At 33.2% G+C, this 24128-nt stretch overlaps 2 protein-coding genes across 4 annotated transcripts in view; one reads left to right on the top strand and one right to left on the bottom strand.

Moving 5' to 3' along the window:
• Window positions 1-355: 355 nt before the first annotated feature.
• On the top strand, window positions 356-5673 carry Nedd8 (Nedd8 ubiquitin like modifier). Its single transcript, XM_074130934.1, has 4 exons — window positions 356-496; window positions 573-590; window positions 704-816; window positions 5445-5673. Exons 1-4 carry the CDS (start codon window positions 479-481, stop codon window positions 5530-5532), a joined length of 237 nt encoding a protein of 78 aa, XP_073987035.1. The 5' UTR covers window positions 356-478; the 3' UTR covers window positions 5533-5673.
• Window positions 5674-6891: 1218 nt separating this feature from the next.
• LOC141455675 (CD109 antigen-like) overlaps window positions 6892-24128 on the bottom strand; it is a 70890-nt gene continuing 53653 nt past the window's right edge. For all 3 annotated transcript variants that reach the window (XM_074130922.1, XM_074130921.1, XM_074130923.1), the window contains 10 exons: window positions 23636-23774; window positions 23445-23563; window positions 17082-17221; window positions 14378-14778; window positions 12449-12651; window positions 12195-12347; window positions 10901-11076; window positions 9186-9348; window positions 7698-7800; window positions 6892-7631 (listed from right to left, as the gene is read on the bottom strand). In XM_074130922.1, coding sequence (XP_073987023.1) covers window positions 7441-7631; window positions 7698-7800; window positions 9186-9348; window positions 10901-11076; window positions 12195-12347; window positions 12449-12651; window positions 14378-14778; window positions 17082-17221; window positions 23445-23563; window positions 23636-23774 — 1788 coding nt within the window. In that variant the 3' untranslated portion in view covers window positions 6892-7440. The remainder of the gene's footprint in view (window positions 7632-7697; window positions 7801-9185; window positions 9349-10900; window positions 11077-12194; window positions 12348-12448; window positions 12652-14377; window positions 14779-17081; window positions 17222-23444; window positions 23564-23635; window positions 23775-24128) is intronic.

Genomic DNA, 24128 nt, shown 5'->3' with positions numbered 1-24128 from the left:
CAAGATATGCTTTAGCCTCATGTGTTTGTATTTTCTATAATTAAGAGAACTTAAGTTATAGTCCATAATACTTTTTATATGCGGGTAGGGACTATGAGTACAGGAAGTTACAAAGTTTTATTCTGAAACAATTCATATTTGGAGATATGTTTATGATGTTAACAAAGTAACAATAATTTTTGAAATTCTTATATTTAAATGAAGGGGTCTTTTGATGATGGTATAATTTTATGGCAAAAGACAGCGGCAAACATTTCGTTTAACAATATTATAAAATGAATAAAATATAAGTATTAAGTATCAAAAGTGCAACCATTTCAGAAATAATAAATAATTTTACTTTAAGTTGTGTATTTATGAAGGTCATGTTAGAAGCTTGGATACCTGTAACGGCGAGAAGACTTTCTTGGTGTTTAGCTTTGTTAGGTTATAACCTGATATTTCAGTCGTGAACAGTATTCTGCTTTCCTTGGTTGATATGTTGATCAAAGTAAAGGTTCGTAATTTTAGTATGTAATTTTAGTTTGTCTCTTGTAGTATAATTAATTAATTTGATTATTTTGCTTTTACAGACCTTAACAGGAAAGGAAGTGAGTATTTCTGTTTAGGTTCACTAACGTAATTTTTGCTATAATACATTTATTTATTTTTTCTTATCTGTTGTGATTCCAATGCTTTATTAAATAAATTGAAACTTTTATAGATAGAAATAGATATAGAGCCTACAGATAAGGTAGAAAGAATTAAAGAAAGAGTTGAAGAAAAAGAAGGTATCCCTCCTCAGCAACAGAGACTAATATTTTCAGGAAAGCAAATGTAAGTTTAAAAAAAATTATTTTACGATTTATAAGAAAGCTTTAGCGCTTTTATGGAGAACCAACAAAGTCTGTTTGAGAACCAATACAAGTAACAATCCATCCCGATATTGAACCACATATTCCTGCTATCGTTATTTTGCGAATATAAGAGAATTCTAGTATTGCTGAAATAAGTGCGGCTTATTAAAATTGTCCGGTAGGATAGTTGTGTAAGGGTTGATCGTCATTTACAGGGATGAGCTGCATTCTATTAGTGTTTAGGAACGTTTAACGATTTGTAGTAAGGCATCAGAAAAAATTAAACTATTGTAACTTGTAGTAAATGTACATCCTGGGAAAGTATTATTAAACTAAAATTAAACTGCCTTTACATTTGACCCATCTTAAGGTTCGGCTCTTAGGTGTCTGAACTTTCATGAAAACTCAACTAACTTTTTCATGAAGCCCAAGTTAACTTTGTAAAGAATATATTTTTATTTTAAGTAAATGACCAAACTTTTTTTTATACGTTTTTTAAGACACAAATCAAACTGGTTACAAAATGGCCGAGGACAAGCATTTAATTGGAATCATGAAATAATTCATGCTTTAATTCTTGAGTTTTTTTACAAAGATAGTTCTCTACTTTTCCTTAAAATCAGTAATTCTTTTTTCAATTTTTATTTGGGACTTATTTATCGGAAGCTTGGTTAACTATTTGACATCTTGTGTGACAACCATAATAGATACTCCTTAACAAAAACTTACAGTTTAAAAAGTTAAGTATAAGGGTTGATTAAACGCCAAAAGGTACACAAATCAGCAAGTACCCAACATTTCATTAATACTTCATTGATATTATTTAAGTAATTTTACTGCATTAATTTTAATTAATATTTTTTAGAATTTATTAGATGTCACAGACCCTTATGCTGGCCATTTTCATCTACAAAATATATGTTCAAGTAGCACTGTAGATTGACTGTAATAACTTTTTATCTATGCTTACACCAACATACATCAATGATTTTTTTTATTTTATTTATTTATTTTTATTTAAAAAAAAAAATCGTCGGTTTAAGTTCATTCTTCGATTAAAGTAATTGTTACTTTATGTAGTAGGCAAACGTTTATAATAATAGGTAATAATTAATCTGACTTTATCGTAAATAATTTAGTTTTCTTCAATTACATTCTCAATCTAGGTGTTCTTCCCACAGTGTGGTATATATCGAATAAAAAATAGTTAAGATATGCATATTTTTAGGACAGCTAATTATTTGACGATCAACCCTTATTTAACTCCAAACATTTCAGTATTTTACTATAAGTAAAATTAGGGAGACTAAATTAAATTACAATTGAGAAATGAATAATTATTATTGAATAATCTATTTGTTATCAACTGTGTGTTATTTGTGCTCACCAATATTTCGATAAGGCGAATTCAAGACTGAAATATTGTTTTAAATCCGTGATTCAAATTTGAACTGTAGCCGACTCTAACTTTGTCTTTTTCCTACTTTAACATGTATATACATGTGACAAATTCAGAATAAAGGGCATCTTAAAGATAAATCAGAAGAATCATTTGGAATAGAGTTAAAATATACATTTATACAAATATACAAAGATACAATTATACAAAGATATAATATACACTTTATCATAATTATAACAAAACAATATTATGAATGACCTGGTCAGCATAATGGTCTGTGACATCTAATAAATTCTAAAAAATATTAATTAAAATTAATGCAGTAAAATTACTTAAATAATATCAATGAAGTATTAATGCCAGCAAGTTGGGTACTTGCTGATTTGTGTACCTTTTGGCGTTTAATCAACCCTTATACTTAACTTTTTAAACTGTAAGTTTTTGTTAAGGAGATTTTTGGACCTTTTGGATAGATTTCCCTTTTTGCTTTACAGATTTTCTTAGCATTTGTAAAAAGCAATAGTTTCATAATAACCTGATAAGTCGAAACCGTAACTCCCACTGGAGAGATCTTTTTAAAGAATGATTATAGTTGCGGTCCCCAAACCATCCTCAATAACAATTTTTTTGAGAAAGCGTTTTGAATAAAATAGGAAGGTATTTGTATGTAAGTAGCAAAATTAAACTGCGATTTCAGTACTTCCTTTTAAAAGGAGTAAGAAAAATAAACTACGATTACAGTACTTCTCCCTAAAAGGCAAAGAGGCAATTATTTTGAATCGAACGACAATTCATTGATGTAAATCGGTTCACTCATTGATAATTTTAACGATTGCAGTACTTCCTCTAAGTAGGTGTAAGAGCATGATGGCAGTTCACAGCCACGTAGAGGAGCTTTAATCACTTCTTCGTGCTAAATTTTATCAAAATCGGACTAAGTGTTATAGAAATATTGGTAATAATAGTTTTAGAAAGGGCCTTACTTGGGTGGGGCAAACTCCCCTCCTTATGAGGCATAGCGTCGAGATGTTTAAAGTGCAAATGTGTACAAAATTTCGATTCAAATGACACTTCATTGATGAAAATCGGATCACGTGTCGATAATTTGAAACGATTGTTATACTTCCCCTTAACAAGTGTAAGAGCAGTTCGTCGCTTTAATGTTATGTAGGAGAGACCTAACCCTATCTTCCTACCAAATTTTATCAAAATAGGGCTAAGATTTACTGAGTAGTGATAATAATTTTGGAGGAGGCCTTACATAAAGGGCGCTAACTCCTCTCCCATTTAATGTACAGCGTCGAGACCCCCAAAAGGCACATCTACATAAAATTCCGAATCGAATGACACCTCATTCATGAAAATCGGTTCTCGCGTTTAGGCGCTACGCAGTTTACAAAAAAGGTAACAACAAGAACAACAACAACAAGACCAATTTTTGAAAAAGCCGTTTTTGCTCATTTTCGGCAACTTTTTTCTCGAAACCTATTAGATCTGGGTTGTTGCAAAAAAATTACAGTTATAAAGGAGGATTTGCCCTATATAATAATGAAAATTTGGGAATTTTATCTTTTATAGAAAAAGATAAAAAAATTGTCAAAGTTGGATGTTTTTCAACGTTACGCTTTTTCGTGCAGTTTTTGAAGATCAACCCTTATACAACTGTCCTACCGGACAGTTTTAATTATTGAGGATTTAAGTGCTCGAGTTTATTTAAATGCCCTATAATTTTTGGATATTTCCATTCTCGATTAGAAAATTAATTAAAATCTAAGGGAAGATATGTATATTTGAGAGTTCTATACTATTTTCGGAATGTGAGGCATCCTTAATTTCCAAGGGAGGAGGATATTGGTCGAGGCAGTACAAGATAATGGCATGTTTGTTCTCAACGTTCGCTGCCTGCGAGACTTTGAGGCTCAATTTTCTAACTTTTCCTTTGAGATTAATAGATCAGGTTTGGATCAGGTTATTTCTGCAGGCATTATCTACAATTTTGAAGTACAAAAACACAATGCCTTTCTTACCAGTGTTATGTTTGGAAATTGGGTTTGCTGAATATAAGTTACACTCTGAAGTTAATATAAGCAAATGATCAATTCAGATGAAGACAGTCCTTAAAGTAAATTTGGTACAAAAGTTTGAAGTCAGAGTACTGAAACTAATGCGTCTTTCCGAAAATTTCTATTTCTACTGCCTCTATTGAAATTTGGTTTATAGCAAAATAAACCCTGGAATGCTTGTGTGAAGAATGGACAAGTGCGGTGGGGTAGAAACTAGGGTAGAGAGGGGATGGGACACCACGGTGAGAACAGTCAGTGTGGTCTGCGTAGCGGAGAAGGCATATAGGAGGAGGGAAAAGTGTGCCAATTACCCGCCGCTTGATTCTAGCGAGCTGTGGTGTCCAACATACCTTTGGAGTAGGACTGAGACACTTGAACGATCATTTATACGTTGGTACTGAAGGTGGAATTTTCAGTTGTACCAACTTTCTGTTTATGTGATAAAAGGTTCCTTTAGTTTGATTTTGTGTTTTCCATTGAAACCCTCTTCCGTTCCCAACCTTACACTTGGCTACATTTTTATACTGAATTTTTTCAATCTCGTAATGAACAAAGGAAAGCTTCCTGTTGATTGCTCACGTGTTAAGTAGAAAAATATTCATAAAAAGGGCGACTCGAATGATCCTAGTATTAGGTCGCACTCCTAAATGTTTTAGCCTCTCTCTGAAATTCGATTTGAAAAATTTCCCAGCTCATCCTCCAGAACTCTAATAGGGTTAAGATGTGGAGTACGTGCTGGAGGCTCTAAAAATCGAATTAGAACATTTTCCCGATAATTGGAAATAGTTCTGGCATGAATATGGTCAAGAATTGTGCATAAATAAAATTCGTATTTAACATTGACGCAGATCACAATCTTTGCCCAATGTATAACTCCTAAACCACCAAAGCTTCTCCTTTAAAAAAAAGTTGCTTAAGCGTATCGCTCGCCACATCACAAACCCTCATGATTTTTTTTTAACCCCTCAGAGTAAAAAAAATAAAATACTGTTTGATGATTATTATCATGCTATTTTCCTACTTTTAAAGTGTCGTATGTTAAAAAAAAAAAAAAAATTAACTGTTAATCTTCTCCAAACTCACTATATTTAATTATTAAGTAAATACTGATAATATTATATGTTCTAAATTTTTACTTTTCAGGAACGATGAGAAGACTGCACAAGATTATAAGGTTCAGGGAGGTTCCGTACTTCATCTTGTTCTTGCGCTTAGAGGTGGAGCGTACTGAATATTTCAAGCAAATTTTCATATTTAAATAATAAGTTTACAAATAAAATATATGATTATTTAAAGCAATAACAGTTATATTAAAACAATGTCAGGAGTATTAATTTTATTTATTTTTCACAATAAAGAATTGTAAATACAATGTAACGTTAGATCTGATTTAATTTCCTTGATTTTTTTTACGTTTATTTTTGAATTCTACTTCGCATTAAGGCCATTGGCCATGCATGTCTGACGTATTAACTTTTTGGCATATCTGCCTTCAAAATTATTTTAGCTAGAATTAAAAATAAAAATTATGTGGTATGGAATGGAAATGTGGACAAAACCACAGCAAGTTTATTAAGCAGAACACTTCTAAGAATTTTTCTTTATAATGCCTGTCTAAAGGTTTTGTTTGGAATCTCTCGGCTTTTGTTTTTGTTTTTTCAGTCTTTTAAGTACTTTTTCACTTATAGGGAGCTTTATCTTCTGAGTTTCAAAGCTCTACAAGGCTTATATTCACTTATTTCCATATTTGGAGTCTAGAGTAAAAAAAGTTTAATGAAACTTAAGGTAACTTGCTTTTTCACGAAATCAAGTCAGTGTATGTGGGCTTTCGCCACGCAATTTCATGTTTAATACTTGTTGCTTCAGCTGTACAGTTGTAATTGTCTTAAAAAGAAGATAAAAAAGGTATTTCGCCTTGTAAATTTAATGCAATTTGAACTGTTGAGAACATTAAATTTTTATTTTCCTTATCTGTAGCTCCTACTAGGATCAAACTATAGATTAAAACTGTGAGAACTTACAGTAATTTTTTCATTACTTATTTTTCCTCAATATATTTCTTTTCTTTATTTTACATAACCTTTTTAGCTGATTTATTGTCCGAGTGCTGATGCACTCTACACGAGGGACAATTTAAATAAAAAAAACTCAAAATGAAAAATCTGCCCGATTGCAGTATTACGAGGGGGTAACAAATATAATCAACATTATCTGGTATTGCTACAGAATGATCACTTAATCCATAGAATTAAAATACACTTCAAATCACAGCCTTTATTTCCTAGGAATTAATTTACTACATCCAACACAGGTTGTGACTTACTATAAACATGGAAATACCTCAAATTAATGTTTCTTACTTCATTTATTTTTCTGATTTATTTAAATATACATTAGCATTATTTACAAATTTTAATGTTTTATGTTACACTAATTTTTTGTTTTCTCATTACCGTAATTAAATTTTTAAATGTCACAGTTAAAAAATAAACACCTTAAATTAATGCTGGATACTTCAAAACGATATGTATAAGTACATGTATATCAGAGGTGTCAAACTGGCGGCCCACAAGGTAATTTCTTTTGGCCCACGATGTGCTGAAATAAAATGAAAATAGAAAAAATTGTTATGAAGAAAATAGCGCTTAGGGGAGTCAGGGCACTACCATACACAAAATTCCCTTCCTCGTCAACCCTTTACTGAAGACGAGTATACACGTGACCCAATGCTTAACTGAAGGCCTGCGGGCGTGTATAAACACGCTGACTCAGAATGGGATTCCAGAATGATTCGGTTTTAAAAGATGAAGTAGAAATTCCCAAAATATAATCTTATTTAGGTGAGAAATACCAAAAAATATTTTCTGTACAAATTTTGTTATTTTTGGAGTACGTTTTTGCATGAGCAACTATTTCTGTCTAAGAAATTAAATGAAACGGCATACAGATCAAAATTGACTGATAAACATCTATCTGCCTTAATGAAGACTGTCTGTTCTCAGTCTCTGAATCCAGATATTAGAAAATAAGGACAAATTTGTAAATATGATGTGGCCTGCGTGAATCTTGCCTGTGGCACCAAGTGGCCCGTGGTTTAATTGAGTTTGACACCTCTGATGTATGTATTTAGCACACAATTTTAGCGCATCCAAATTGAAAGTAAAAGCAAGATAATACAAGCTGAGGATTGCTTGAATGAAGAGGCCACGCCGGGGCCATCTGCTCCTTGAGAATTAAGTTTTCCGTCAGTACATATTCTACAATCTTCATTTTCACAAATGTTACACACAGATGTTACTGACGGTGTGTAAAAAACACGTGCTTGCCGACCTGCAACATTCAATCTATATTATCTTTTTGTTTTTAAATTTACTAATTCTTGGATCGTTAACTTACTCTGGTCATAATAATCGTACACAGTAACTGGGACGGGTCTTTGCATGGCAACTTTGTGAGTGCGGAAGGCTGATATAGTGGGGCAGTACTCTTTTGCAGTCATCTGAAATTAATGATTGAAGCAATTAACTTTAATTAAATGCCATTCCCTTTAACAGCTACATATTTAAATACTCCGTCAGCGTAAAAGTTAGAGCATAAAATATTTACTTTAAGCTAAATAAAATTGCTTTCTTCAATGTTTAGTCCACGTCCACTGAAACTATTGTATTATACACAACAGTTCTCACCATTCTACTAAATATAAACTAGCCGCTTTCAGAAACCTGACAAGCAGATTAAAATCCACACCTTTTGCAACAAACCATAAACCAGAACTCCATACTCTTATTTTATTTTAACGATATCAATTGCTAAGAAATTTGATTCATACACATAGGCTTTTCGGAACGTTTCTAAAATGCTGAAATTACGAGCTTAAGTATGAAGGAATCATTCGTTACTCGCAGATTTGTGTACTTAAGTCGTTTAATCAACCCTTAACTAAACATTTTAAACAGCAAGTTTTCAGAGATAAAATTTTGAATCAAGTGATACTTCATTCAAGAAAATCGGTTCGCGCATCGATAATTGAAACGATTGTGATAGTTCCTACAAGTAGGTGTAAGAGTACCTAGAGAATAGGGAAGCTCTATCCCCTCCTTCCTGCAAAATTTTATCAAGTTCGGATTAAGATTTACATTGTTAATAGTAATCATAGTTTTAGAGAGGGCTTTACATACATGGGACTTACTTCTCTCCCAAGAGATGAAAATTTGAGTATTTTTATTTTTATAGCAAAAGAAGAAAATATTGTCAATGTTGGGTATTATTCAACATTACAGTTTTGACGATCAACCTTTATATAACTGTCTTACCGGACATTTTTAACAAAGAAGAAGCTATTGCAGTGACTTCATGTGTAAAGTATTTGGAATGAGAACAGTAGAATAAGATACTTTTTCCGAGGTAAAGAGAAAACTAAAAGAACTAAGATAACTTCTTTAAAAAAGTTTTTAATTGGTACTACCGGAAAAACGGAAAAGAGAAAGGAAGGCTCAACAGCAGAATCACGCAGCTATTTGGACAAAAACGATATCCTTCAATAGGATTATATGGTTTTTCGTTGCAAGGAACCTTGATTAACTAAACACCGTGATGAAGGAGAAGAAAACTGGGAACCTTGATTAGCGAAATATCGATACTTATATTTAACGCCGTAACTCCAACCTGAGAAAGGATATCGAATACGATCCAAAAGTTAAGTATTTCTAGGGTGGGGCCAATTTAGGGCCGAATCAACCTTATTTTCCTAATAGATCAGCATTGTTTTCACGCGCCTTTTAAAACTACCTTGGATTAATGTCAGCAATTGAAAGCCTACTTAATTAAAATGTCTAAAAATATTAATCTTTATAAACAAATTTATTATAATGAATACTGGATTACTTTATCAAAATACAGTACGACCACTGTATCTCTATCTTTAGTCTCCACTCTCTTCACATCTTGCGATATTTCTAAACTAGGTAATGAATCTTGATCAACTACATAACCTGAGGGAAGAGATACTTCCATGACTGCCATATTGCTTTCGTTTCCACCAACATATCTGAATAATAAAATACATTATTAGAAACTTTAAAGTGTGTTCACAAACAGAAACATGTACAAAAAAAAAAAAATGGAGTTCATTAAATGAAAACTGGTAAAAAGTCCTTATACACTTACTCATTTCAAAATTGAAAATTACTCCTTAAAGTAGAGTTCAATAAAACGCTATTCCTATATACTGAATGTGCTATCCTTGTGAAATTAGGTACAAAGTAACGTGTATTGCTGAAGATGTACTCTTTTTGTAGAAACGTTCAATTTGAAACAAATAAGCTATTACCCTTTCCTTTTGGAGGTAATAATTTAGCCTTACTGAGAGGGGATATCTGCAAGTAGATAAAGTGGAAAGTGGGAATATCGGAAGTCTCGTTGTTTTTCCAAAAACGGAGAACAGTGAAACCTCTACTAACAAATCAAAATTAATTACTGATGAAGAAGATGGATTTTTGGCCATTTTTACAATATATATATGCAGTATATACTGCAATGACTGGGGACAAACAATATTCAGACATCTCTAGTATCTTTCTTCAGAAACTGGTTTGTGAAGATAGAGAAGATTAAAGAAATAGGATGAAACATAAAATGGCAATAAAGAGTAGTAAACAAAATAAAGTCTTAATTAAGTTAAGGAAAACAGTAAAAAAATAAAAAATGTATAAATAAACATAAATTGTACCCTAGAGTCGAAACGAAAATACCAATTTACGCACAATTTTGATTCGTGTTTACACTTAGATTTCTTTACATAAATCTCTTTATTTCAATTTAGCTAATTTATTTATTATTACTATTACTAATTTATTTGTACGGCAATATACACAAAAAGTGAGTTTTAAATAATTATTTTAAACAAAAACAACCAAGGCCATTTTTTCCTGATTTTTAGCAGATCTGGATACTTTAATTTGAAATTATATGTAGGTTTATTGCATTTTTTGCTTCACTGTTGTCATCCCAATCAATTTTTTCCTTTTTCCCGCTTATCATAAAAATCGAACATCCAAAAAAATACGCTGGACGCTTTACAAAAAATATGATCAAATATCATTATGTGATATATTTTGAACTTATATTCAGATACATCTGCATCCATTCTTTTTAACGAATAAGGTATTGTATGGTGAATAAGAAAGGTTGCCTGAATCAACATTAAAAACTTTACTGTGTTGCAAACTCAAATGAATTATTCGTCGCAATTAAAAATGAAGATTTTTAAAAAGTTCATGCGGGTAATAAATACCAACAACTTTATAACAAAATAAGTGATGTGCAGTAAAGATTTAGTTTGTATAAGAAAAAAAAGTACTTTAAATACTAGTTCGTTTCTGTACAAAATAAATTAAATAAATACAACATAAAATAAAATGCAAATTCAGAGTTTGCTTCAAGGATAACTTCAAGAACCTTAGAAAGATACTTGAAAAGTCGTACGCTGCATTCTAACCCAGCAGCTGTTAACCGACTCCTGACCGACCAGCTAAGGCTGGAGAAATGATAATCCAAGACCAAGCTTTAAAAAACACGTTTATAACAAATTTACAACTTACGCTGAACATATGGATAGCTGAAGGTGGTTATGATCAGAATTTTTATCCACTTGAGGATCAAGAGTAAACAATGGCCATGCTCCAGTTACATTTACGTTATAACTATATGCAACCATTGCAACAGCAAAGCCGCTACCTCTAGCTGTTATATTCACTTCTCGAATTTGTTTTGGGATCTAGAACAATATATCTTTTTGCCAATACCAACACACAAATAAGAATTAAAAAAAGTAAATAATTTTCTCCAACTTAGTACTAAAACATTAGTTGGCTTTAATATCATATTACACATACAATAAAACGGTTCAATTGAAAAAGGCGTGACGTCATAGCTCCACCAAAACCCCTCTAAAATTATTATTCTAAAATGATCGCCAGGATCGGTGCGTATTTTGAGTGTAGGTCGCCGTCAGGACTGACTGACAGAAGAAAGTGTACTATCTTCTTAACTGTGCAGAAAAGGTTCTTAGATTCCTACTGAATTATTCCTTTTATCAACTCGTTTGCCCCCACCAAAGCCTTAATTCCTTTCTATCTCAATTTAATTCCTTCTGGAATCTGAATTGGTATTGAAGATTTCACTTTTTTCATCCTCTTGTTGTCTTTTATCCTGGCATACTCGGCCACCTTGAACATCACATTATTCTTCTGATAGGCTACTTCTTCTTCTGTATTTATCAGTTAATATGGAACTTCAGCACGGCTATCACAAAGCGTACAGATTTGCAATGACCATTTGAAACATCTACTTCTCCTGGCATTCAATATCAAAGGTAGCCAAGAATGGCTTCAATCCCCCCCCTTAATTCCAGAGCTTCTTTTCGAGGCCTCCAGAGAAGCACCAACTACGGACTAAAAATCAAACTACATACATCCAACAAAGAAGGCAGTTTTCAAGACATTCACCTAATCATCTAAAGAGCTTTTAAGACTAACAACTAATCACAGAGATTTCAACGCCTGCATCTACAAACCAGGAAGTTTGCATAAGATCTCCAACGAAAACCCACAGAGTTTTCAAAACACACTCAAAATCCATACAGCTTTCAAAGCATACACCTCACAAAACAGAGTGCTTCCAAGTCTGAAATCCAATAAGCCAGAGTTCAAAACTTAGAAGAAGAAATAGGAACGATGAACAAAAATGAGTGTATAAAAATATACATAGACGAACACGTTCAGTTAAACGCTGCAATATGGGAACATAATGTCGCAAAATTTACATGATATAGGCCTTTATATTAGATATTTCATTTGCTCAAAGCAAATCACTAGGAGAGGAACAAATACTAACTTCCTGTTTCTGAAGTATAATGGAATTAGCTGAGTTAATTTTGAATTCTTTAGTAACGTCTTTGCCATAAGTAAATGAGACAGCAATGTCTGTGTTTGGTACAATAATTTTTGCGGCAAATTTAGCCAGAGCTCCTAACGCAACAACTGTGTCCTTAAAACAATCAGAAATAATAATGAATATTAGGTTTTTGTTATAAATTATTAAGTCAATGATAGGAAAATTCATTCTTCAGCTCTATTCGGATATTTTACCTGAGTAGAAGCAAATCCTCCATCTTCATTTTGTTGAGAAATAAGCCATCTCACAATTGGTAAACACTCATTTACCAAAGAACGTTCCAAGTAACCAAGCATAGCGTATGCTGTCATTTCAACATCTATAGAATTAGGTGAAAACATGTGGGGATTCTTTCTTTCAGAGACGGATAGAGAACGCGTCCACCACTTCATATCACCTAAGTTGAATATGAAAATTACAAATTACAAAACATAAAAAAAAACAAAAAAAAACCGTCACATGTGAAAAACAGTAACTAGTTATTTATTGTACAACTGAGGGGAAGCTTAATTTTCAACCACGAGCAAAGAAATAAATGAATATAAGGAAAAGAGGGCGAGAAAACATTCACTCTTTCCAATGTTTCATTTTTGCCTTTCTCTTTCTCTACCTGCTATGAGAGATTTTTCACCGGAATTATCCGTTTTGAGATTCCAGAATCTGAATGAGTGATCTTAACAAGTTGGTGAGACTCACATGGAACCCACTTACTAGACTAAAAGACAAGCATTGACAAAACGTGCAAAACTTCTTTACAGACTACTTGGACGACGCTCCTAATTGCCCATAGAACTCAAACGACTAACATACAATACAATCCTCAAACCTATGTGGACTTACGGACTAGAGCTGTGGGGTTCAGCCAAACCTACAAACATATGGACAGTACAAACATTTCAGTCAAAAACCCTCCGACAGATAGCTGGCGCTCCTTTCTAAGTGTCTTTTCACATCGACTTCAACATTCCATTCGTACACCAACTCGCCAAGACTGAATATCAAAAGTTCCATACTGCTCTCTCTACTTGCTCTAATCCTCTTGTACTGTCTCTCGCCTCCTATGACATCCTTAACAATACTCGCCGACTGAATCGTAGTGGTCCCGCGACTTCCTTGCAGTCTTAAGGCCTAAAGATCATTATATCCTGCAGAGAGTGCTACCGCTAGGTAGTTTCTCTTCTCCTGCCTTTCACGCATTCATTTATCTTTTATTCTTCCTCTTTTCTTATTGTATATATGTATATACAGATTGTAAATAACGAAATAAATTTTAAAAAACTATAATATTCCGAGCCGAACAACAACATTAAATCCAATACCAAAAATGATAGAATGTTTCGACAGTGCCAAGACATTAATGAAGATTACATCTTTAACTCATTTTGTAACATTATATGATAGGGTCATACAATTTTTTGAAAGTACGAGTATAAAGTGACCAATTTGAGCCATTAGTTAAAAATGTAAAGAATGATGCCTTTTATTTGGCTGATGTTTTCAAGAGATTTAATGTCAATTTGCATCTTCCAGGAGCTAATAAAACTCTTATACATAGGTTGCTAAAGTATTGTACCATTATTTATTACAAACTTGAACTACTTCTTTATAATCTATTGAAGAGAGAATGTCCATCAGAAGTTTCCAGAATTATCGATTGTAAAAGCTGACGATGGATATTCACAGGTCCATCAGCCATCTCAACGAACTTAAATTGGACTTGGACGAACGATTTGAAGATATTTTGAAATTGAAGATGTATGATGGATGAAAAATTCTTTTACCGAAAATATTGAAGAGGTTGATACAACTTGCCAAGAAGAACTGTTGAATATTAGATATTATGAAGAAAGTAACATAAATTCGAAAGTGGTGGAAAATTGGAAACTGGATATTGTGAGCTACCGCCAAATAATGGCGCAATATTGTTTTAAAGACCCATGTGACAAACTAGATAATAACGTTTAAACTTCTTATTACTAATTATTGTGAATTAAACTCTTGATGACTTAAACGTATGATAAAATTTGCTCTAATTCATCTTAATGAACACTTAGGTATGTTTCTTTTATTTCAAAATTTCTCATGGTATCACACTTATATGAAAAGTATTCACTAATACTTACTTGATGTGTTGGCAAGTGATTCGAGTTTGTCAAAGGCAATAGAACTTGTTGGATGGCGAGCTAAAGTGAGAGCGTATGCTGTCACAGCTAGCGGATATGTGTCATTTATTAATCTCACATTGCGGTCCAAGTAATCAACTGCTTTATTAATGACGTTATTGTATCGCCCTATTAGAGTTCTAGTTTCTAAAAATGCTGTTAAAGTGTATGCCGTGAGCGCAAGACCTTCTGCTGCACCACCTTGCATTTCTTTATGACTGACTTGCCCTACTTCTGACCAACTGCCATTATTTGCTTGTTTACTGGCTAACCAACTTAGAGCATCAGAGATTACTTGTGGGTCCACAATATCAGAATGACGCCCTGCGTAATAAAATGATTTTGCCACGAATGCAGTCAACCTAAAACATACAAAAAATAATCTCTCTCTCACTCTCTCTAATATATATAATATATATACTTAGGTATATATATATATATATATATAAAGAAGTAAAATTATATATATAAGTTATGGACCAGATACTGCTTAGCTATAGCTGACAAGCGGACTCACACGCAGTGAGAAGAACCATTGTTATCAAGTCGCCCACATCACAAAGAATATATAAGATGTAGAAGCTACACCACAGCGCTCCACTCCAACTCCATTCTAACACCAGATCACTTCCGTCATTTTCCGGTAGTACTTATACCTATATAGAGTTCGCTGTATTGCTCAATGATAACTATAGTCCCACATTCTTGTATTTTCTAAGAAAGTTGTTTTTTAAAAACGGTATTTTTCAGACGAAATTCATAACTTATATAAGTAAAATTACGGGCAGGTGTTGTTCTAGTGGTCAAGATCGTGGCTTGTAAGTGGGAGATCCCCAGTTCGAATCCCGCATATGACTGACTACTTTTTATTGGGTAGAAAAAATTGTTTATAGTAAAGTATGAGCTTCCGCCCTGTCCACGACACATAATTGGTAGTTGGACGTTAAGCCCGCCTGATTACTTTACTTTTATACATGTATAAAAATATAGCTGTAATATAAATAATTCTTTATTGCTTTTAGAGTACACCATCTATTAGCCGGTGTAAATCTTAAAATTGTTTCATAAATTGAGAGTAAAATTAAAATAAATGAATAAGTGAAGGAAATACACTTTTTGTTAATGACCCTATGAAGAATTTGTACTAATACGCCCTTTAATTTTTCTTACTCCTATTAAAAGGAAGTACTAAAATCGCAGTTTAATTTTGCTTTTTACGTATAAATACCTTCCAATTTTATTCAAAACGTTTTCCCAAGAAAATTATTTTTGGGGATTCTTTGGGGACCGCATCTCTATGCATTGTTTTAACACTTTTTAGCCAAGGGTGTAATAGCCAATTCAGTAGTGAAGAATACTCTAATTAAAAGTAAATTTGACAGTTGGGCTACAAAGATTAAACTGTTTCCAGCTACTTCTGAGGCAACTATTTTGTATGCTTCTGAGGTATGGGCTCCATCTTATGTGGATATGGTTGAAAAGGCACAGTTATCTTTCTCTAAGTCAGTCCTCCAGCTCCATAGAAACTCGCCAAAGTATTTTGCCAGACTTGAAACCGGCCAAGTTCATCTTAAATACAAAATTTTTAAGAGAATGCTGAATTGGAGGTTTAAAATATTAAATATGGGACCTAATTTTGCTATATGGGACAAAGGGAACTATTGGACATAATGGATATGCCCTACAACTGGTGCCAAAAGTTGCGATACTATCTAGTTACACTAGGTGCCGAGGACATTTGGGTATCACGGGATGTAGAAATAATCAGAGACAATTATAAAAACTTGTTGGAGAGAATGGAGAATCATCTAAAACAAATTCTTCTTGAAAAACGAAAGTTATAGATTTACGCGCATTAAATGTAAGTCATTTTCAAAAAAATTTCAAAAAAGTAGTGACTAAAATCTTATGCTAGAAGGCTTTTCTACTAACTCAGAATTTTGGCAACTCATTAAATTCTCTTTAATTAAAAGAAACAGGACCTTACATGGTGAAACAGAAATTACAGGGAATCATATTATGCTAGGAACGCTTTCCTTGATGCAGAATTACCTATAAATGATTGGGCGATTCTAGAAAGGTTGGAAAGAAGTCTGGAAATTGGTCTCCGTGGATGTTTTCACAGACTTAAATGTTGGTTTGTTCTGCCCTAAGGAGTCCCGGACAACGAGGCTCGTTCCTTCACATACTCTTGGCTGCAGGCACTGGAGAGCTATGTACTTGCCATTTGAATCAATTGCATGGCAAAAAATCAACTACTAGAACTGCTCAGAAATTACTGTCTCGCTGGAAAAACTATCTGCTTTGTAGCAGAAGCGTATTAACCCAGAATGGGTCTAACATTTAAAGAGTGCTACATCTCTTCAAGTTATTACGGTAGATATATAATTAAACCAATGCGGCGCTAATGAACAAGCTATCGATGCACCGGAAAAAAAAATTAGACCAATGATCAGATGTTCTATATAAGATGACTTAAACCTAATTTCCAAATAACACCATTATTTCATGTATGTCGCGATCGTGTTAAGTGCTAAATACTCCTAGAGTTCTGTTGAATTTATACTTAACTGTTTAAATTTTGAAAATTGTTTTTAAATATATTGATAAAATAAATACAAATATTAAATTAAATATATAGATATACAAAATTTCGGTCTCTTACCAAGTACTTCCACTAGTGTCCGAATTTCCAAAAGCACTAAACGAACCATTATCATGTTTGTAAGTCAATTCTTGCTGATATCCTTTCTCTAAATAATTAAGACACCTTTCTTCTACAGCTTTGGTCAATTTGTAAGAATTCTGTAGGGAAATCGGTATACATTCCTTATTAATAACAGTTAACTAATAATATCTGTCACAGCTGTTGACAATTATACCTGCGAAACTACACACGCTTATTTATTAAGGGTATTCATAAACAAATCTATTATCATTATCCCATTAGCTTCTACAATCAGAATCAGATTTGGGTGTGGAAGTGACAGAAGATACTAAGCGGGAGAAAGTGCTTCATTCCGTTGCTAATTCATACTGATTGTACAATTTGTAAACAAGTACATTACAATGAATACGTGATCAGAAATCCTACCTCCTAACCATTCCTGCTTTCAGAAAAAGAAAAAAAAAGTTTCAAATACAATAAAAGTATTGAACCTAATAATGTTTAATGTGTGTATTATCGATACGTTTATCGAAACTAAAAAAAAAATAACACTTCCGGATGTAAGAATTTGATTGGAAACATTCCTTCAAATCCCTTTTGGATACTCAAACGAAAAGTTCAAGTTTGAACTCATGTGAATTCAGAAGGGATATTTCCGGTGAAAACCTCATATTTGATCCTAATCAAGTGTAAGCAAAGTAAGCAAAATTAAAATATCTCTTCTATCAAATTAAACATAGTGGCGCTAACATGAACTCACCACTGCTCACTTGGTGAATTAGGCATAGTTTATTTTTTCCAAACAAATTAATTACATTTCTTAAATTGATGAAAAATCATTATTACAATCGATATATTAGTATTGTCGGGGCTAATTTATTTAATACCTTAATTTTTCATCATTACAATTACAATGCTAGCGTATCTGAAACTAGTATTTTTACATTGGTTCAATAGCTATGTTGTTACCTAGGTAGACTACAGAATCTAGCAGGGCAGCCTGTAGGAAGACTAAAAAGTTTTAAAATAACTTGAGGCTATCGTGTTTGAGTCACCCGCTCGATTCTAACTTATAACACCAATCCACATCCCAATATAATCTGGCAAGCCTAAAATACTAATGCTGGGAAGGAGGGATTAAATTCCAAGAGTTTTTAAATGGATTCCCAGTGATCAAATCCAGCTGCTGATCCTTACATTTTCTCTTTCAAGGAGCTTCTTCCAGCTCACTGCCTGGAGGTCGACAGTGCACTAAAAAAAACTCTGGGCGCTAATAACCTCAGCTATTGACATGTCTTAAATCATTAAAAAAAAATCCTTAATACAATTATTATTGGTAATATTATACTTATTCCTTCAATTACAAAATTATATCTGAAACCTTTACATGTATGTACATCACATTAGATCTTTCTGCATCTTTACTTATGTACATCTTTTTTTTTTCAACAAACTTCTTCTAAACTTTAATGATAGTTAAGGACATTAACAAATTTTTAAATTAAAATCATCTTGAGAAAGGATTATTAATTTTTTGTAATCCAATAAAATGACTATTTTACTGGAAAATATTAATATTAGGTAATAAGGGTGGGAGGTAGACTGCAGTAATTAAGAAGTAAGAATTTTTTTTTAGCTCAGTTTTGTTTTGAACATCGCATTGTCACATTTAAATTGGCACTTTGCAACTGAGGAAGAGTAGAAAAGAACATATAGAGAGCTTCATCCAGTGAGTAAAAAATTAAACCGAAAGCTACGATATTCTAAAAGCTTAATATTTAATTCTGGCAATAGTATAAAACTAGAGAAAAACTATTCTTCCACAAAATGCTTTTGTAATTCAAAATTAAGTCAATTATATCACGAGAAAATGATTCCAGAAAATACACACATGAAAGTAGATTTTGTTTCCGAAACAGCTGATTGCTTAAATAAAAAATTTCATAAAATCTATTCAGAATGTTGCTTCTGAGCTAGGTACATAGGCTTAACTATGTGAAATCTGTTCAAACTAACTTTAAAAAAGCATGGTTTGACTCTGAATGGAAATGTAATAATTATGATAATAATAAATTCCAAACTTTAGCACCCGGAGCTTTTTACAGGGCATGTCAGACTCCGGACAGTGAGCGCTGCACGAAGCTCCTATGAAGAGAAAATCTAAGGGCTTGCAGCTGTATTCGAACCCGGGATCTCCGCGAGGGAATCCAATACACAAAAAGCACAGCTATCCAAACTTTATTATTTCTTAAAAAACTATCATTTAGTAAAGTTGAAAAAACTTCAGTTATACGAAGCCATCTCAAACAAACTTGCAGATTGCTGAAATTATACAGATTTCTGTAAAACAATAAAATATACCAGAGGATGTGCCTGTTAAAATGGCTTTTCCCACTGTTACGAAAGCTTGGAATAGCTATTCATTAAATTCGTACCCTCCTAATAACGAATATCATTTTTCAGTGTACTTAGATAACTTTAAAAATATTTAAACTAGGTAAAGCTACCGTCCAAGGTCAAATAATTACGACTTTTTCATAAGTCTACATCAAATTTGGTTATATTTGGAGGTGTTTTTGAATAAAATAATTGAATCTGAAGACATTCCTGGTGATTGGCCTAAAATAGTAATGTTTGTTACATAGAAAAGTGGAATCAAATACGCACAGATAACCCGCAGGGGCATTAATTAGTCTTGTCAACTGCTTGGTCAAGAATTTTACTGATAATATTAACAGGGTTGGAGGTATGGATTGACTCGGAAAGTATAGTTCTAGAGTTCCAATCCGATTTTAGAACTGGAAGGTTATGTCTAGACAATATTCTCATTTTGAATACTATTATAACTCAGAAACATAATGGTATTATAAAGAAAAATATTTCTTTTTATAGTCTTTCAACGAGCATTTGACTCGATTTGTATGACTTATTTGGGAAAAGCTTAGAAATCTGGGTTTTTATGGAAAATGCTTCAGAATTTAAGAAAAATTAAAGAGGTAACTGTAAGTATTAGAGATAACAGATATTCTATTGAAGTGAAGCTGAACCAACGGGTATTTCAAAGAGACATTTTTAGTCTCTTACTTCTTAATCAATTCATATCTCATCAGGAGGATTATTTCAGAACTATGGACACTGATGGAATTCGAATTAATGAGAAAAAAGATATTATCTTAATGGCGTATGTCAATTGGTAATTTTTGAGACAGCCCCTCCGACTTAAGAAAAAAATTAAAAGTATTAAGAGTAGTTAAGCTTGAGTAAATTGCAAGTGAATACTATCAAAACGAAAGTTTTGAACTTTGATTCAGGAAAAAATAAAAGTTGTGAAAATTTTTACTTTGGTTCTCCTCGGCTGGAAGTGACATTTTAATTTATTTGGGAATTACATTTTCTAGATAATTACTGTTTAAAGAAGCTAAAGATAAAGCGGATAGGAACGCCAACTCTAAATGGCCTTGTTATTCAATAAATTTAAAAATAATTTTAAATCTTAGAAGCCTTAGATATTAGAGAATTTGGTTGCAAATGTAAAATAAAATAAATTACAATGTAAAATAAATTTATTTAAAAAACTATTATGTGTTAGCCAAAATACTTAATTTTCTAATTCCTGAAACATGGAACCTGGAGTTTTTCATGTTAGCCTCTACGTTTCTGAATTGGTTGTTAAAAATTAAAAAAAGAAAATAAACATAGGAGAGCCTTCTCACTAAAAAGATAAATACCAAATTCCTCAAATTCGAACTTTAATTAATGTTGTTTTCATCCTTCGTATGGCCAAATAATTTTTGTAAATCTGATGTGCTCTCTTATTGTTGACCAATATAGGACTTTTTTCGTTAATTGATCTTGTCAGAGCAAAGAATACTATTTATAGTAGATACACTGCTCCACAAAAAAAGTGGCGCACTTTAAAAATGCGTTATTTTTTTTTCTCTGTAACTTTTTTATTCTACATTTCATTTTAGTTAGCAAATATAAGAAGTATAAAGTTACGGGAAGGCTAAAATAACATAAAAAAATGATCTAAAAGAAATAAAAACCTTTAATTTAACAAAAAAGTACTTCTCAGCAAAAAATGAATTTGAAAAAAAAAGTATTTCTTCCGATTAAAAAAAGAGAAAAAGAATTTTAGTAACGTGTATTGCTCGCATTACTGCATCCAATCTCCTCGGCATACTCCTTATTAAATTTCTCACGAAATCTTGTGTTAATTCCTCCCATATCTCCACCTCGCAACTCTTCTAAGCTCCTGGGAGGATTATTTCTCCATCTTAATCGCCTACCCAGCTCATCCCAAAGATGTTCGATTGGATTTAAATCCGGGCTGCGTGCTGGCCACGCAAAACACGAATGCCAGTATCCTGTAGATATTGAACAACACAGGCGGCAGTGTGTGGTAGGGCATTATCTTGCATAAAAATAAAATTTTCCCCAATAAATGGTGCTTAGTGTATCACATATTGCTGCAAAATTTCCCTCACATACAAATCTGCATTCAAGATTGCCCTGTTGAACACGTGGAGCTCAGTCTAAGCCCCCATAGAAATCCCAGCCCAGACCATCACTGAACCACCTCCGAATGGTAGTCTACCAGAAATATTGCACGGAGCGTAGCGCTCCCCAGGCCTTCGGTAAACTCGTCGCCTCCCATCAGGTGCGTAGAGAGCAAAACGGGACTTGTCTGAAAAGAGAACGTTTCCCCAATCGTTCTCAGACCAGTTGCGGTGTTCCCTAGCGAACTCTAGAGGGCTCTCTGATGGTCTACGGTGAGCAATGGTCCTGTGGCTTGCTTCCTAGGGCGTAAATTCATTTCAGCGAGCCTTCTTCGTAAAGTTTCGGCACTGACTGAAGCTCCACGAACAGTAAGCAGTGTTTGAGCTGTTTCAGAAGCAGTTGGTGTACGATTTCTTAGAATGTGAATTCTAATAAATCGGTCATCAAGTGCTTCTGTGGCTCTTGGTCGACCCGAACCTTGCCTGCGAGTGCAGAGAGCTGTCTCCCGGCAACGATGGATGGCTCTACTGACGGTGGTCTCAGGCAACCCTAACGTTCGTGCTGCGTACCGCTGACTCCGTCCATCCTCAACTAATGCAATAATACGGGCCACTTGCTCTGCAGTAATCACCATTTTCTGAGAATTTGCAATGCTTTCAGCTTGAAAAAATCCAAACGCAACTGTAGAGGTCAATAAATTTATTTACTGTTGAGGTGAAGTTCATGTTGTTGTTTACACAAAAAGACCGAAGGGGATTAAACGAGGAATTGCTTCTCTATTTACAAGAAACTTTGGGCCTTGATTCGATTATTTGTTCCCTGACAGTTTATGAAAACAATTAAAACTAATAATCTTTCCCCAAAATGTGATAAAACAAAAAATAAACGCTTTTTTCAAAGTGCGCCACTTTTTTTGTGGAGCAGTTTATTTGTACTGAATAATTCCTAACGAAATAATGTGTCAACCGTATCTTCTTTTGGGCATTCCTCTAAAGTATAAACGCATATTTGCTCACCTAAGATTAAATAGCAAAAATTTCAAAATTTTCCATAGGAGCTTTATTTATTTTAAACTTATTACAAAATGCTCCAAATGTATTAGAATCATTTAACAAATCCGGAGCATCAATAGTATTAGCCTTAGGATTCCATTTAAGCCTAATCCTTGTACGAGGCGTAATAGTTCTCTTCCTATATACGTTAGTAGCCGAATAATTTTTTAGACTTTCGAGAAACACATTCAATTATTTACATGAGATAATACTTTCATTTACATAATATAAATTTTTCGGTCGTCATCTTTTCTTTTAAAAATTTCGCCAAATTTCTGAACGCCCACTTCGACCCAGCTCTTAAGGTGGAACGATTTTGGAATTATTGTCAACCTACCGAAAAATTATTTATTCAATCCTCCCCAGCACCCAGTATTTGAAGCTTGCCAGTTATTCTTTGTGGTGTGGATTAAGTTTATAAGTTAGAATATCCCAGTGACTTCTACATGAGAGCCTCAAGTCAGTTAAAACTTTTATTTTAGTGTTACATCTACTTCACTTAATTAGTAATTATTTGCCTTAATTTTCTGGGCGGGATCACTTTTTTTAAAACCATAAGGATTTGAATCAACTCGTTCCATTATTGGATTCGTTTCATTGGACGAAGTCCGCTCAATGGCCTTAATAGTTGACACTAATCACCAATTGCATGATTGAACAATTCTTTATTGTAATATAACTCGATGCTATGATTACAATTACAATTAAGTATCTTGATAAAGTGAAGTATCAAGATTAATGTACTTGAAGGTAAGTGAGCTAAAGCTTCAATGTCAAGACGCAGAACTTGGTAAACAAACAATTTTACCTTCAGATAGTCTAATATAACAATATTAGGTACGAAGTTCAGCATGTTTTGCTCTCCGCATCCAAAAGGCATCTTTATTAAATGAGCCAGATTTGAAATACTTGGACCTAATATATCACCTATTAAGGAAAACAGAAAATCAACAAATACATTCATTGTAGTTTATTTGAGCTTGATTAAAGTTCACTTACCAACTGTTGCAATTTCAATTTGCTCGGACCCAGCTACAATATACTTTGGGATATCAAGTGTGAAATTAGTTTTAAAATGATTGCTGTTTCTTAAATCAATAAATAGAGCTGCATTCTTGTACACTGTTTTTCCTTCTGCCTGTTAAAGCAAACACAGCATGAAAAATATATCATTAGAAAGCACACGATCATTAGATAACCCGATTAATCTTCTAGCAAGGATCCTATTTCTCACAAAAATAGTTTTATTTTAGCTTCTTAGTGATACAATAACTATTCTATAAAGTTTTAGTTTGCTTTACTTTTAAAGAATCTTGCATTTATCCCAAACATTTATTTTTAGCTTTGGGTGTTGAACTGATTACAGAATTTGAAAAGGAAACTGGGCACCATTCCTTTGCTTTCTCAGTGGGCATAACAGCGCGGCGAGTAAAAAGGAGACTGCCTGATAACAACTATTCGTGCTGGTAGGGTCTTAACTATGTCCGTCAAG

Source organism: Rhodnius prolixus, unplaced genomic scaffold (genome assembly GCF_049639745.1).
Source record: "Rhodnius prolixus isolate KJV_2025 unplaced genomic scaffold, Rpr scaffold_4, whole genome shotgun sequence".
NCBI lineage: Eukaryota > Metazoa > Arthropoda > Insecta > Hemiptera > Reduviidae > Rhodnius > Rhodnius prolixus.
The sequence above is the reverse complement of the archived record's forward strand: the minus strand, read 5'-3'. Positions and strand labels throughout refer to the sequence as shown.